The sequence below is a fragment of the Hippopotamus amphibius genome, chromosome 16 (genome assembly GCF_030028045.1).
Source record: "Hippopotamus amphibius kiboko isolate mHipAmp2 chromosome 16, mHipAmp2.hap2, whole genome shotgun sequence".
In the NCBI taxonomy this organism is placed as follows: Eukaryota; Metazoa; Chordata; class Mammalia; order Artiodactyla; family Hippopotamidae; genus Hippopotamus; species Hippopotamus amphibius.
In genome coordinates this window covers 18,990,428-19,004,001 of record NC_080201.1, presented here as the reverse complement: position 1 = coordinate 19,004,001, position 13,574 = coordinate 18,990,428, and the positions used below count along the sequence as shown (strand labels likewise).

Sequence of the window (13,574 nt, the reverse complement as noted above, 5' to 3'; positions counted from 1 at the left end):
TTCTGAGTCCCAGGTACCCCAACCTGTAAAATGGTGATAATAGATTAATAGGAGAGCTTTTATGATTAAATGAAATGGTGGGTGTAAAACGCCTGGCTCATAATCTAGGCTGTCTGTATTTCCCAGTCTATACTTACCAATCTTACTATACTACATCAACCAAGTGCACACACTTGCCTTTCTTGTCTCTTTTTCAAACTAATAGCTATAATTGTCACCATTATAATTCTTCGTAGAATAACCTTCCTTTCTGTGTCCTATGAGTTTTTTAATTCAAAAGAAAATATTATTTTATAGTATGAAATATTATTCCCTCAATCACCCAGATGTAAGTTTGTGTCAAGAAAATGGAGTAAGTTCTGAGTTTTCTGGCTTTCATGCTTTAAAGGCTGAACTGTAATGTCTTTCTCTCTCATTATTCCCAATGAAAATATAACTTAAAAAAATAGCTTTAACTGAAATATTTGTGAAAATAATATGTTCTAGAGCATTTGAAAAAGAAAATCTGATCACCCTGAAATAACGTTTTCAAAATAGCCTTTACTGGAGATCTTAGAAGCTTCTTTTGAGTTTTAAATAAATTATTTGATGTGACAGCTCTAGGGAGAAGAAAATGAAAAACTGTGTAACGAATGAGAGCACTGCATCAAAGGTCAGCACTGATGTGGATAACAGGATAGAATCTGGTAAGTTTTCCCTTTCTGAGTACAAAGCGATTAAAACATTAGTTGTTTCTGTTTTCATGGCCAATCTTGAGTAGGATGAAGGCAAAATAGTTGAGAAATAGCATAGATTTGAAGCAAGCACAAGATTTACTGGCTTGTATTTTTCCTCCTTTCTCTCACTGACAGAAGGGCCCTATTTACTGAGAAGGCCTAAGCCAGAACCTATCAAAGTGCACAAGCTGTACTCAGAGAGTTCAGTTTCACTTATATCACTTTATATCATTAGTACATCCTGAAAATTGCATTGCCAGTCCCCACAGGATTCATTGGCCAGAGACTCAGGACTCATCTGCATCACTGCAGCTTACACCCTTAGCCTTCTGGGCTTCTCCACCTTGAACCTTTGCAGCTGCATTATCTCTTGTGTTTGTGCTATATTCTTGGGGATTTTGCTTGTACACACTATTAGTAATCCAACGTGAATAAAGTGGTTATGCCACATTAATGGTCATGCCACAGGCTAGGAGAAAGCTTTCCACTACAGAAACTGCATGCAGTGGGCCCTTATGGATTAATTTGGCACTCATCAGATGACCTTTTACTTGAGAAAACTTTCTTTTGTATTGAGGCCTCTGTCCCTTTGAAGGGTCTGTTGAATTATATACAAACTCTAAAATTTATTCCTTAAAATCTCAACAATAACTAATAGATTGACTGTGTGGTTTAGAGATAAGGGTTTTCAGTTTGTAACATACAGTATTTTATTTCCTGACTTCTTTTTTTAAAAAATATTTATTTATTTGGTTGCGCCAGGTCTTAGTTGTGGCAGGCGGGCTTCTTCATTACAGCAGGCAGGCTCCTTAGTTGTGGCATGCAAACTCTTAGTTATAGCATGCAAGTAGGATCTAGTTCCCTGACCAGGGATTGAACCCAGGCCCCCTGCATTGGAAGCTCAGAGTCTTATCCACTGCACCACTAGGGAAGTCCCTATTTCCTGACTTCGTATCTACCTATGTAGACATTAATTGACAAGTTATTTTCACAATATTTCATGGTAAAATAAGCCATAGTGAGGTATGATTTTTATTTTCTTTTTCTGGAAGTCTCGGCAAATGTAAGCATGGACCATGGATTGCTCTGTTTCATTTTAAATAGCATTTTTTACATTTCAAAGTTGATGAAATTCTATTGTAATAATTTTGGAAAATACTGAAAAGCATGAAGAAAAACATTTTAATCACTTGGAAGCCTGTCTCCTAAAGAGAATCCCAGTTAATTTGGTATACAGCTTTCCTGTCATTTTTCTAGGTATAAGCATTTGTATATCCATTTCCAGAGAGACAAAGATACACTGAGGCATAATTTGACTGCCTTTCTTTGTATGAGCTGAATTAAACTTCATTTATGTCATATTACATCATTAGCACAGAGTCACTCCTTGAATTAAAATGTTTTAAAGTGCATAGTCTTTACTGAGAACAAACTGCTTTTCTAGACACAGAGCCCATTTCTAAAGGTTCTTGAAAGCTCCAGCTGTTGCTGGAATTTTTTTTTAATGTAAAATTTATTTTGCTGCTTTGAAACGTTAAAGAGCTTTGCTTTCCCCTGAAAATTATGTTTGTGCTAGATCCCTGGGGAGTGGTTGCCTGTAAGCACTGTTGGTAATCCAATATGACTAAAGTGGTTATACCATGTTAATGGTCGTGCCACAGGCTAGGAGAAAACTTTCTGGAAAATATTTCCCTTGCTCAAGTGTTCAAAACAGTGCTTTCCCACCAATCATTTAGGATGGCAGGGAAACTTCAGTGTCATGGATCCTCATCCTAATCTCCTAACCACATAATCTTTGATGCTTTCAAAGTTCCCTCTCTCTCTTCCCAAACTCCTAAAATAAGCATACCTAAGCTATGCCTTCAAAACTCTCTTCTTTCTCTACTCTTTGCCCTATTATCTCATCTATTTCCACAGCTTGCGTTATTTCCCCCGTAGATGATTCAAATATGTTGGTCTAGCTTTGACAACTTGTACCAGTTTCTCTATACCAGTCCTCTATTCTGTTGACCAACTATTAATATACACTTGGAATCACCACTGAATAATTTTCCAGCCCCTCAAGCTAAACATGTTAAAAACCATATGCACCCCTTTCCTACAGCCCTAAACAGCTCTTAGGGTTTCATTAATGTTACCACCACTTTCCCATTACTCAAGCTCGGAACCAGAGCGGGGTTTGATGCTGCCCCTCCCTTAAAATTCAGCTGAATGTTCATACCTTTGAGTGTGATTCACAATTAACAAGCCTTCTTTTCCCTTTCCTAATAGTCTTTTAACAGGCATGCTTAACGGCTATCATTTACTGAGTATAAACTCTGGGCCAGGCCCTGTGTATTATCTCATTTAATCCTCACAACAATCTTGAAGGTGGTTATAATTATCCTTGTTTTATGCATGAGGAAACTGAGGCCGAAACAGGTGAAATAACTTGCTCTAATAATATAGTAAGTGGCAGAGCTGGGATGCAAACTCTAGTCCATCTGTCATCAAAGTCCTCTTAAACATTGCACCATGCTGCCTCCCAGGCTTTTCTTTCTTCAGTTCATTTTGTACTTTCCTGTCAGATTAATTCTCTTAAAACTCAGCTGTGATCATCATACTTGCCTGCTCAAAAACGTGCATGGCTCCCACTCATTGACTGAGTTGAGTCCTTAATCTGATGCACCGGGCCTCTCTAAACTGTGGCTGCAGTTTATTTCAACTTACCCCGAAACCTTGTCTCCTGTTTCTCAACTACAATATCCAATGCTTCAGTCAAACCAAACCACTCCCTCCTCCTCAAATAGTTCTTCCTTATTCTCTCTTCTGCCCCTGAACTAATGCTGTCCCTTCTGTTTGGAATGCATGAATCAAAATCCTGCTCTTTCTTTATAATGCAACTCAAAGTCCATTCTTTTTAGTGAAATTTTTTGATTCCTCAGCCAAAATTTTTTTCCTTTTTTTTGTAAACTCACATAAGTTATCTTCTGGAACATACACTCTGGAAATAGAAAATGTTACCATTCCCTGAATCACTTGCAACATAATTAGGATAATGAGACAAACATGAAAGAACTAAGTAACACAGTTTCAGGCACTGCATATGAAAACGTCAAATGAATGATACAGATCAGTATTCCTCAAACTCAGGGTTGTGGACTCCTAGTCCAGGGATACATCTTAGCGGTCTATAGGCAGTGTGAGACCCTTTAATTTTGTGTTTTTGTTTGATGCAGTTATGAAAATTACTTAAAAGATGTAAAAGCAAAAATACTCTTTTGCAGTGTTAGTCTGCTATTTAAAAAATAGACTATTTTTCAGAACAGTTTTAGATTCACAGCAAAACCGAACAGGAATTACAGAGTTCCCATATACCACCTACCACACATGCATGGCCACCCCCACTACCAACATCAGGCATCAGAGTGGTGCTTTTGTTACAATTGATGAACCTACATTGACACATCAATATCACCCAAAGTCCTTAGCTTACATCAGGGTTCATTCTTGGTGTTGTACATTCTATGGATATGGCAAATGTATAATGACATGGATCTGCCATTTTAGTATCATACAGAATAGTTTCACTGCCCTAAACTCTGTGCTCATCTGGTCATCCCTTTCTCCCCTTTAACCACTGGCAAACACTGACCTTTTTACCATCTCCATATTTTTTGCTTTTGTTTTTGTTTTTTTTTTTTTCAAAAAGTTTTATTGTGGTAAAATACACATAAGATTTACCAACTTAACCATTTTTAAGTGTACGGTTCAGTAGTGTTAAATGCATCATAACATTCTGCAGCCATCTCCACCATCCATCTTTGGAACTCTTTTCATCTTATAAAACTGAACTACACCCATTAAATGATAACACACCCCCCCCCCCAAGTCCCCCTCCTTGCAGCTCCTGGAAACCACCATTCTGTTTTCTATCTCTATGATTTTGACTGCTCTCAGTACCTCATATAAGTGAAATCATGCAGTGTTTGTCTTTTTTGTGACTGGTTTATTTCATTTAGCATAATGTCCTCAAAGTTCATCCATGTTGTAGCATATGTCAGAATTTCCTTCCTTTTTGAGGGTGAATAATATTCCATTTATGTATAGAGCACATTTTGTCCACCCATTCATTTGTTGATGGACACTTGGGTTGCTCCCATGTTTTAGCTATTGTGAATAATGCTGCTATGAACATGGGTATACAAATATCTCTCAAGACCCTGCTTTCACTTCTTTGGGATATGCACCCAGAAGTGAAATTACTGTATCATGTAATAATTTTGTTTTTAATTTTTTTAGGAACTGCCATACTATTGTTCATAGCAGCTGTACCATTTTACATTCCCACCAACAGTGCACAAGAGTTCTGATTTCTCTATATCCTTGTTAACACTTGTTATTTTCTGTTTGTTTGTTTTTTTATAGTAGCCATCGTAATGAATGTGAGGTGGTATCTTGTGTTTTTAATTTTTCCCTAATGATCAGTGATGCTGAGTATTTTTTGTGTGCTTATTGGCCATTTGTATATCTTTGGAGAAATATCTATTCGAGTCCTTTGCACACTTTTGAATCAGGTTGTTTGTTTTTTTGTTGTTGATTGTTAGGCATTCTCTATATATTCTAGATATTAATCCCCTGTCAGATATATTATTTGCAAATATTTTCTCCCATTCTATGGGTTTTGTTACTCTGTGGATATTGTTTTTAGATGCACAAAATTTTAAATTTTTCATGAAGTTCAATTTGTCTATTTTTTCTTTCGTTGCTTTGCCTTTGGTATCACATTGCCAAATCCAATGTCATGAAGCATTTTCCCTATGTTTTCTTCTAAGAGTTTTGTAGTTTAACGTCTTACATTTAGGTCTTTGATCATTCTGAGTTAATTTTTGTGTATGTGTTAGGTAAGGGTCCAGCTTCATTCTTTTGCATGAGGGATGAGGGATAGGTTGCTGCTTCTTTGCTGAGTACTGAAATTAACCAAAATTAACCCTAATTTACCTTCCCTCAGAAGTTGCAAGCCTTCAATAGACTCCAAAATCCCAAAGTAGTTACATCAGACAATTCTGCCAGTGCAGTTGTTGCCTAAGTGGGAGACAGATGCAAGATGCTTCTTACTCTGCCATCTTCCCCTGTCTTTATAGTTTTGCTTTTTCCAGAATGTCATATAGTTGGAATCATACAGTATGTAGTCTTTTCAGATTGGCTTCATCTACTTAGTAATATGCATTTAAGTTTCCACCATATCTTTTCATGGCTTGGTAGCCACTTTCTTTTTAGTGCTTAATAGTATTCCATTGTTATTACCTGGAATATTTATTTATCCATTCACCTACTGAAGAACATCTTGGTTGCTTCCAGGTTTTGGAAATTATGAAAAAAGCTGCTATAAACATCTATGTGCAGGTGTTTGTATGGACATAAGCTTTCAACTTCTTTGGGTAAATACCAAGTGTGTAGTTTTGTAAGAAATTGCCAAACTGTCACCCAACACAATCTGCTTTTTAAAATATCTTTTTACACACTGAGTTTTCTAAAAAGATTTATTTATTAATTTATTTTATTTTATTTTTTTAATTTTTAAAAATTTTTTGGCTGCGTTGGGCCTTCATTGCTGTGCGCAAGCTTTCTCTAGTTGCAACAATCGGGGCTACCCTTTGCTGTGCTGCGTGGGCTTATCATTGCGGTGGTTTCACTTGTGGAGCATCAGCTCTAGGTGCACGAGCTTCATTAGCGGTGCCACATGGGCTCAGTAGTTGTGGCTCTCGGGCTCTAGAGCACAGGCTCAGCAGTTGTGGCACATGGGCTTAGTTGCTCCTCGGCACGTGGGATCTTCCCAGACCAGGGATCGAACCCATGTCCCCTACATTGGTAGGTGGATTCTTAACCACTGCACCACCAGGGAAGTCCCTACACTGAGTTTCTTAAATTGAGGTTTCTCAAACTGGATTCATATTCTCAGAGTTTATGAGAATGTTGAGTTTGAGAAACTGATGTAGATGGGCATATGCTATAGAGGCTTAGAGTGTGCTAGGAGCAAATAGGGAAATGTTTTGTGGCAGATAAAAGTTCATTTCTCTCTCATATAGAAATCCAGATGTTGGCAGTCTAGGGCTATTATTGGGGGTTCTAAGAGGTGAATAAAGGATATAGTGGAGGGCAACTGGCAATCTCTGACACAATGGATGTGAGAGCGATTCAGCAAACAAGTGTGTATCTACTGGAAAATTCCTGTGTTAGAGGGTGGCACATTAGGAAGTGACACAAGAGTGTCAGATCTTCAGATACTCCCACACCAGAGAGACTTATCATAGCTTATTAGGTTACAAGTCAGACTGAGACATGAGTTCGACTGTAATAGAGATAAAGAACTATGGGATAGAGGCACTAGCAGTTAGTACTGACTGGGGACCTGGGAAAAGTTTTCACAAAAAGGAGACATTTAGTTTGGGCATTCAAATAGAATTCATTGGCCATAGTTGGGCATTCAGTGCATAGAGAAGTAGAAAAAACAAGTGTGACAGATTAGGAAATTGACTCAGTTTGTGACGAGGGCTAAGGTGCTTGACTACAGTAAAGTTGTAAAGGGCCTCTTTACTAAACATTTTCATTTCATTCTCTTGAAAATGGATAACAAAGATGTTCTAGGTGGTAAGCATGATTAAATGTGTGATTTAGAGAGAGAACTCAAGCTTGAGTTAGTTAGATGGGTAGCAACTAGAGACAGTAGTCCAAGTGCAAGATAATAAGGATCTGTCCTGATATAGGGCAATAATAGCAGTGTGAATGCAAATGAGGAGGTAACAGATTGATTAAATCCTTGAGGATATGAGAAGAAAAACTGGAGATAAAACATTGTTTTTACCTGCAGTGTTTGTTAGGGAGTCCAAACTTCAAAGAGTTAAATTTTGAATAAAATATATATCAGATATTTAAGGGGGAAAAACAAAAGGTTACTTAGGCAGTCTGTTCATGGTGGGAAAAAACTATAATTTCCTTTCATTATTATCATACCTACAATGGTTATCATATATTAATATATAATACACATTATAATATATATTATAACATATATTAATAATACATGTGATAATATATATCATATATATTATTTCAAACGTCAGGGATTAAGTTGTTCTCATTGGGAATTAGCAACTTAAAGGAAATGGCAAGTCTTCATTTATTTTGTTTGTTTTGTTTTGTTTTGTTTAAGAAATTTATTTATTTATTTAGTTGCACCAGGTCTTAGTTGCAGCACACAGGATCTTTGCTGCGGCATACGGGATCTTTAGATGCTATATGCAGGCTCTTTTAGTCGCAGCGTGTGGACCCTTAGTTGCAGCATGTGGGATCTTGTTCCCTGACCAGTGATCGAACGCGGGTGCCCTGCATTGGGAGTGCAGAGTCTTAACCATTGGACCACCATGGAAGTCCCCTTCATTTATCTTGCAGACTAGTGCTGGGCCCATTATTTCTGCTCTCAAAATTTTATCTCAGTAGAATCTAGGGTAATATCGAAAGGAAGGGGAGGAGGGAGAGTTGAGTAGAGGGAGAGCTCTAGAGCAAGAACTGCCCCTCAGAATGTTCCATACCAGGCTAAAATGTCTGGGTCCCATTCGGTCACTGTATATAGACTGCCTCTGGAAGGGCATGACATCAGGAGGTAGTTCTCTGTAGCTGGGACAGACTCGGAAGAGCAAAGCAAGTCCTTCCTTGAAAGGAATCTGGGTAGTGCATCTCTGTTTCAGCTTCAGATGGGTTGCAAGGTTTTTGGCCAAATGTGTGAATCAGGGCCTCATCCGTCTAAAATTACTGATAATTGAAGTAGCCAATTATTAGTTCTTTGCCACCAGTATCAGCATTATAAATTAGCCATTTCTCTGTCATTACAAATATAAAACAATTCTCAGTGGTAAAAAGCTAATGAATTATGGTCCTATCACGTTGATTATATGGGTGTAAAAACCTGGGCTGGACAACAAAGTCATAAATACATTTGCTTTTTTTTTTTTTTGAAGAGAAAGATGGGACGGGGGGGGGGGGGGGGGGGGGGGGATCAAGACCTCTGGGATCAAGAGCGTCACCGATTCATCCCACGTTGCTTTTATTGAGTTCTTGACATAGCCTAAGGGTCTAACACTCCCACTTTAGTCCCACAAACAAGGTTATCTTTGAAGTAAACCAACAAAGGCCTCACATGACTGGGGCAATGATCTTTGTTTGCCTCCTGGGTCCGATTTGAGCAGGGTGTGGATTTGAGCTGGGCGTGGATAGCAAAACAGCCCTGGGGGCAGGAGACCTCTCTCAGATGGATTAGGGGTCTGTGCCCCACCCCTGTTGGCCCCTCTGCGACTGTGCCTGTCTTAGGTTGTTCCTCCCTTGAGGAATCTTACCCTTCTCTGGCTAACCAGCCATCCTCCGGGGCCAAACAGGGTGATATGAGGTGTGCAAGAGAGAAAGGGGCTGCGCCCCCAGAGAGGGTCAATATTCTGTTTCCACGGTAGCCTATGCCCCCAATACATTTGCTTTTGAAATTAAGTATTGGATATATTTTACTCTGAAGAAAAAGAAGAAAATAAATTGAAGTATAAGACAAGAAAAAAAATTATCTCAGAATGCAAATTGCTTCTTTTTCCTGATTGTGGTACATGATATGCTTAGTCATAATGTGGCAGAGCAAGGTGGCAGTTTATCTTTTTCAGGAGTGAGCCTATATCTTGAATATGACATCAAAAGCATAAAAACCAAAGAAAAAAATAGATGTCACACGTCATAATAATTTAAAACTTTTGTGCTTCAAAGAACACTATCAAGAAAGTAAAAAAGCTGAGGAATTCCCTGGCGGTCCAGTAGTTAGGACTCCATGCTTCTACTTCAGGGGGCATGGATTCCATCCCTGGTTGGGGAACTAAGATCCCTCATGCTGTGTGGTGTGGCCCCCCCAAAAAATTTAATTAATTGAAAAAAAAACAGAAACAAAAACAAAAAACCAAAATAAAGTAAAAATACATCCCACAGAATGGGAGAAAATATTTGCAAATCATACATCTGACAAGGGTCTAATAGCCATCGTATATAAAAAATTCTTACAAATCAATAACAAAAAGGCAAACAACCCAATTAGAAAAGGGGCAAAAGATTGAATAGACATTTCTCCAAAGAAGATATGCAACTAGCCAACAAGCACATAAAAGATGTTCAACATCACCAGCCATCCAGGAAAAGCAAATCAAAATAAAAAGAAGATACCATTTCACACTCACTAGGATGGCTAGTCAAAAGAACAAATAATAAGTGATGGCAAAGATGTAGAGAAATTGGAACCCTCATACATTTCTGGTGGGAAAAGAAAATGGCATAGCTTCTTTAGAAAACAATTTGGAAGTTCCTCGAAAAGTTAGAGTTACCATTTGACCCAGCAATTCCACTCCTAGATATATACCCTCGAGAAATGAAAACATACGTCCACACAAAGACTTGTACAGGAATGAAGGCAGCATTATCCGTAATAGCCAAAAAGTCTATCAACTGATGAATGGAGAAACAAAATAATGGCATATCCAGGTAAGGCATATTTTCAGCCTAAAAAGAACTGAAGTACTAATACATGCTACAATGTTTATCTTGAAAACATCATACTAATTGACAGAAACCAGATACAAAGGTCAAATATTGTATTATTCTACCTACAAGAAATGTCCAAAATAGGCAAATCCTATCTGATGTATTCTAGGGGCTGGTGGGGAGGAGAGACTTGAGAGTGACAACTAATTTGGTTTGTTTGCGGGTGATGAAAGTAGAAGGTGGCAATGGTTGTACAACTTTGTGAATACACCAAAAATCACTGAATAGTATACTGTAAAAGGGTAACTTATATGGCGTGTACATTATATCTTTTTTTTTTTTTTACTTTTTTTTTTTATTATTATTATTTTTTTGGGGGGTACACCAGGTTCAATCAACTGTTTTTATACACATATCCCCATATTCCCTCCCTTCCTTGACGCCCCCCCCTCGAGTCCCCCCCACCCTCCCTGCCCCAGTCCTCTAAGGCATCTTCCATCCTCGAGTTGGACTCCCTTTGTTATACAACAACTTCCCACTGACTATTTTACAGTTGGTAGTATATATATGTCTGTGCTACTCTCTCGCTTCTTCTCAGTTTCCCCTTCACCCCCCCGCCCCCTCCCATACCTCGAGTTCTCCAGTCCATTCTCTGTATCTGCTTCCTTGTTCTTGTCACTGAGTTCATCAGTACCATTTTTAGATTCCGTATATGTGAGTTAGCATACAATATCTGTCCTTCTCTTTCTGACTTACTTCACTCTGTATGACAGATTGTAGTTCTATCCACCTCATGACATATAGCTCCATCTCATCCCTTTTCATAGCTGAGTAATATTCCATTGTATATATATGCCACATCTTCTGTATCCATTCATTTGTTGATGGGCATTTCGGTTGCTTCCATGTCCTGGCTATTGTAAAGAGTGCTGCAATAAACATTATGGTACAAGTTTCTTTTGGGATTATGGTTTTCTTTGGGTATATGCCCAGGAGTGGGATTACTGGATCATATGGTAGTTCTATGTGTAGTTTTTTTTTTTTTTTTTTTAATTTATTTATTTATTTATTTATTTATTTATGTGTAGTTTTTTAAGGAACCTCCAAATTGTTTTCCATAGTGGCTGTACCAACTTACAGTCCCACCAACAGTGCAGGAGAGTTCCCTTTTCTCCACACCCTCTCCAACATTTGTTGTTTCCAGACTTTGTGATGATGGCCATTCTGATTGGTGTGAGGTGATACCTCATTGTGGCTTTGACTTGCATTTCTCTGATGATGAGTGATGTTGAGCATCTTTTCATGTGTTTGTTGGCCATCTGAATGTCTTCTTTGGAGAAATGTCTATTTAGGTCTTCTGCCCATTTGTGGATTGGGTTATTTGCTTTTTTGGTATGAAGCTGCATGAGCTGCTTGTATATTTTGGAGGTTAATCCTTTGTCCGTTGTTTCATAGGCAATTATTTTTTCCCATTCTGAGGGTTGCCTTTTAGTCTTGTTTAAGGTTTCTTTTGCTGTGCAAAAGCTTTTAAGTTTCATGAGGTCCCATTCGTTTATTCTTGATTTTATTTCCATGATTCTAGGAGGTGGGTCAAAAAGGATGTTGCTTTGATGTATGTCAAAGAGTGTTCTGCCTATGTTTTCCTCTAGGAGTTTTATAGTGTCTGGCCTTACATGTAGGTCTTTAATCCATTTGGAGTTTATTTTTGTGTATGGTGTTAGGAAGTGTTCTAATTTCATTCTTTTACATGTTGCTGTCCAATTTTCCCATGTTATATCTTAATTAAAGACTCTCCCCTCCAAAAAAGTGATTCTATAGAATTTGATAATTGATTGACATTTGAGATGAGTGAGAGAACGTCAAAGAACAAGCTTCTATCTTGAGGTATTAGGTGAATAGTAGTACCAGTATTAAAACAAGGGTTAGGAATGGAGATGGGGACCATCAGCAGAAGTAGGCCTGGAAGTGAAGATTATGAGTTTGATTTAGAAAATACTTGGGAATTCCCTGGTGGTCCAGTGGTTAGGACTTGGCACTTTCACTGCCAGAGCTCAGGTTTGATCCCTGGTTGGGGAATTAAGATCCCACAAGCTGGGACTTCCCTGGTGGTGCAGTGGTTAAGAATCTGCCTGCCAATGCAGGGGACACAGGTTCAACCCCTGGTAGGGGAAGATTTGACATGCTGCGGAGCAGCTAAGCCCATGTGCCACAACTACTGAGCCTGCACTCTAGAGCCTGCAAGCCACAACTATTAAGCCCACATGCCACAACTACTGAAGCCCACGCACCTAGAGCCTGTGCTCTGCAACGAGGCACCACCGCACTAAGCCCATGTACCACAATGAAGAGTAGCCCCCACTCGCAACAACTAGAGAATGCCTGCGTGCAGCAAAGAAGACCCAATGCAGCCAATAAGTAACTAAGTAAATAAATAAATAAATAGGACAAGAGAAACTATATATTAAAAAAAAGAAGAAGATCCCACAAGCTGTGTGATGTGGCTAGAAAAAAAGAAAATACTGTATTTTAGTTGCCTGTAGGGCACTCTTTGGGGGGCAGTTCAAAAAACTTAAGTCTGGAAGTGAAAAGACAGATCAGAGTTAAGAGATTTAGATTTAGGGTCATCCAAATTTGGGCGATAGCTGAAACCAAAGAGAAGGTATGATAGTATTCAGCAAAGAGTTTGGACCTTGGGGAAATTGTTTGAACCAAGAGTAGGCTGAAAGAAAAAGAACCTCTGAATGTAGAAAAGAGTGTTAGCAGGGTAGGAGAAAAACCAGGATGGAGCAGGGTCTTGGATACCTGGGAAGTTTGTGTTGTTCTATAGGAAAGGGGTAAGTGGAGCCCTGAACCCAAAGTCACAGCTTACTAACCATTCTAATTTTCTTCTAAGAATCAGGTTAAAAACAGCAATTTCTGCTTCACCTTGGGGTGTGTGTGTGTGTGTGTGTGTGTGTTTCTGTGTTGCTACTGCAAAGGAACCACAGGACATAAACTTTAACAGCTTATGTCACTTTGAGAAATACAGTCCTGTCAAGTACAAGGGTGGGAGAACATCTTGTATTGAAGTAGTAGGAGGGCATTTCATGACCAGAAGGCAACTCAGAAGTAAGAAGCATTTTAGAGCCTCAGATGGACTGAGGAGTTGGATTTTCAAAAGACTGGCTTTATTTTCACTCTGTATTCTTGCCCGGCCCCATAGTAGCTTTCTGTTGCCAGAGTCTGCACATGGGAATTAGGAGAAGAGCACATTGTTTGATTAAGGCCCAAATGTTTGAAACTATCTTAATTCTTATGCAATCCCACTAGAGAAAA

The 13,574-nt window shown here is 38.7% G+C and overlaps 1 protein-coding gene across 1 annotated transcript in view; it reads left to right on the top strand.

The window, feature by feature from the left end:
- Nucleotides 1-13,574, top strand: part of LRRC36 (leucine rich repeat containing 36) — a 52,608-nt gene that overhangs the window by 16,122 nt on the left and 22,912 nt on the right. Inside the window, exon 5 of the mRNA XM_057712192.1 lies at nt 598-686. Within this exon, the coding sequence (XP_057568175.1) occupies nt 598-686 (89 nt within the window). The remainder of the gene's footprint in view (nt 1-597; nt 687-13,574) is intronic.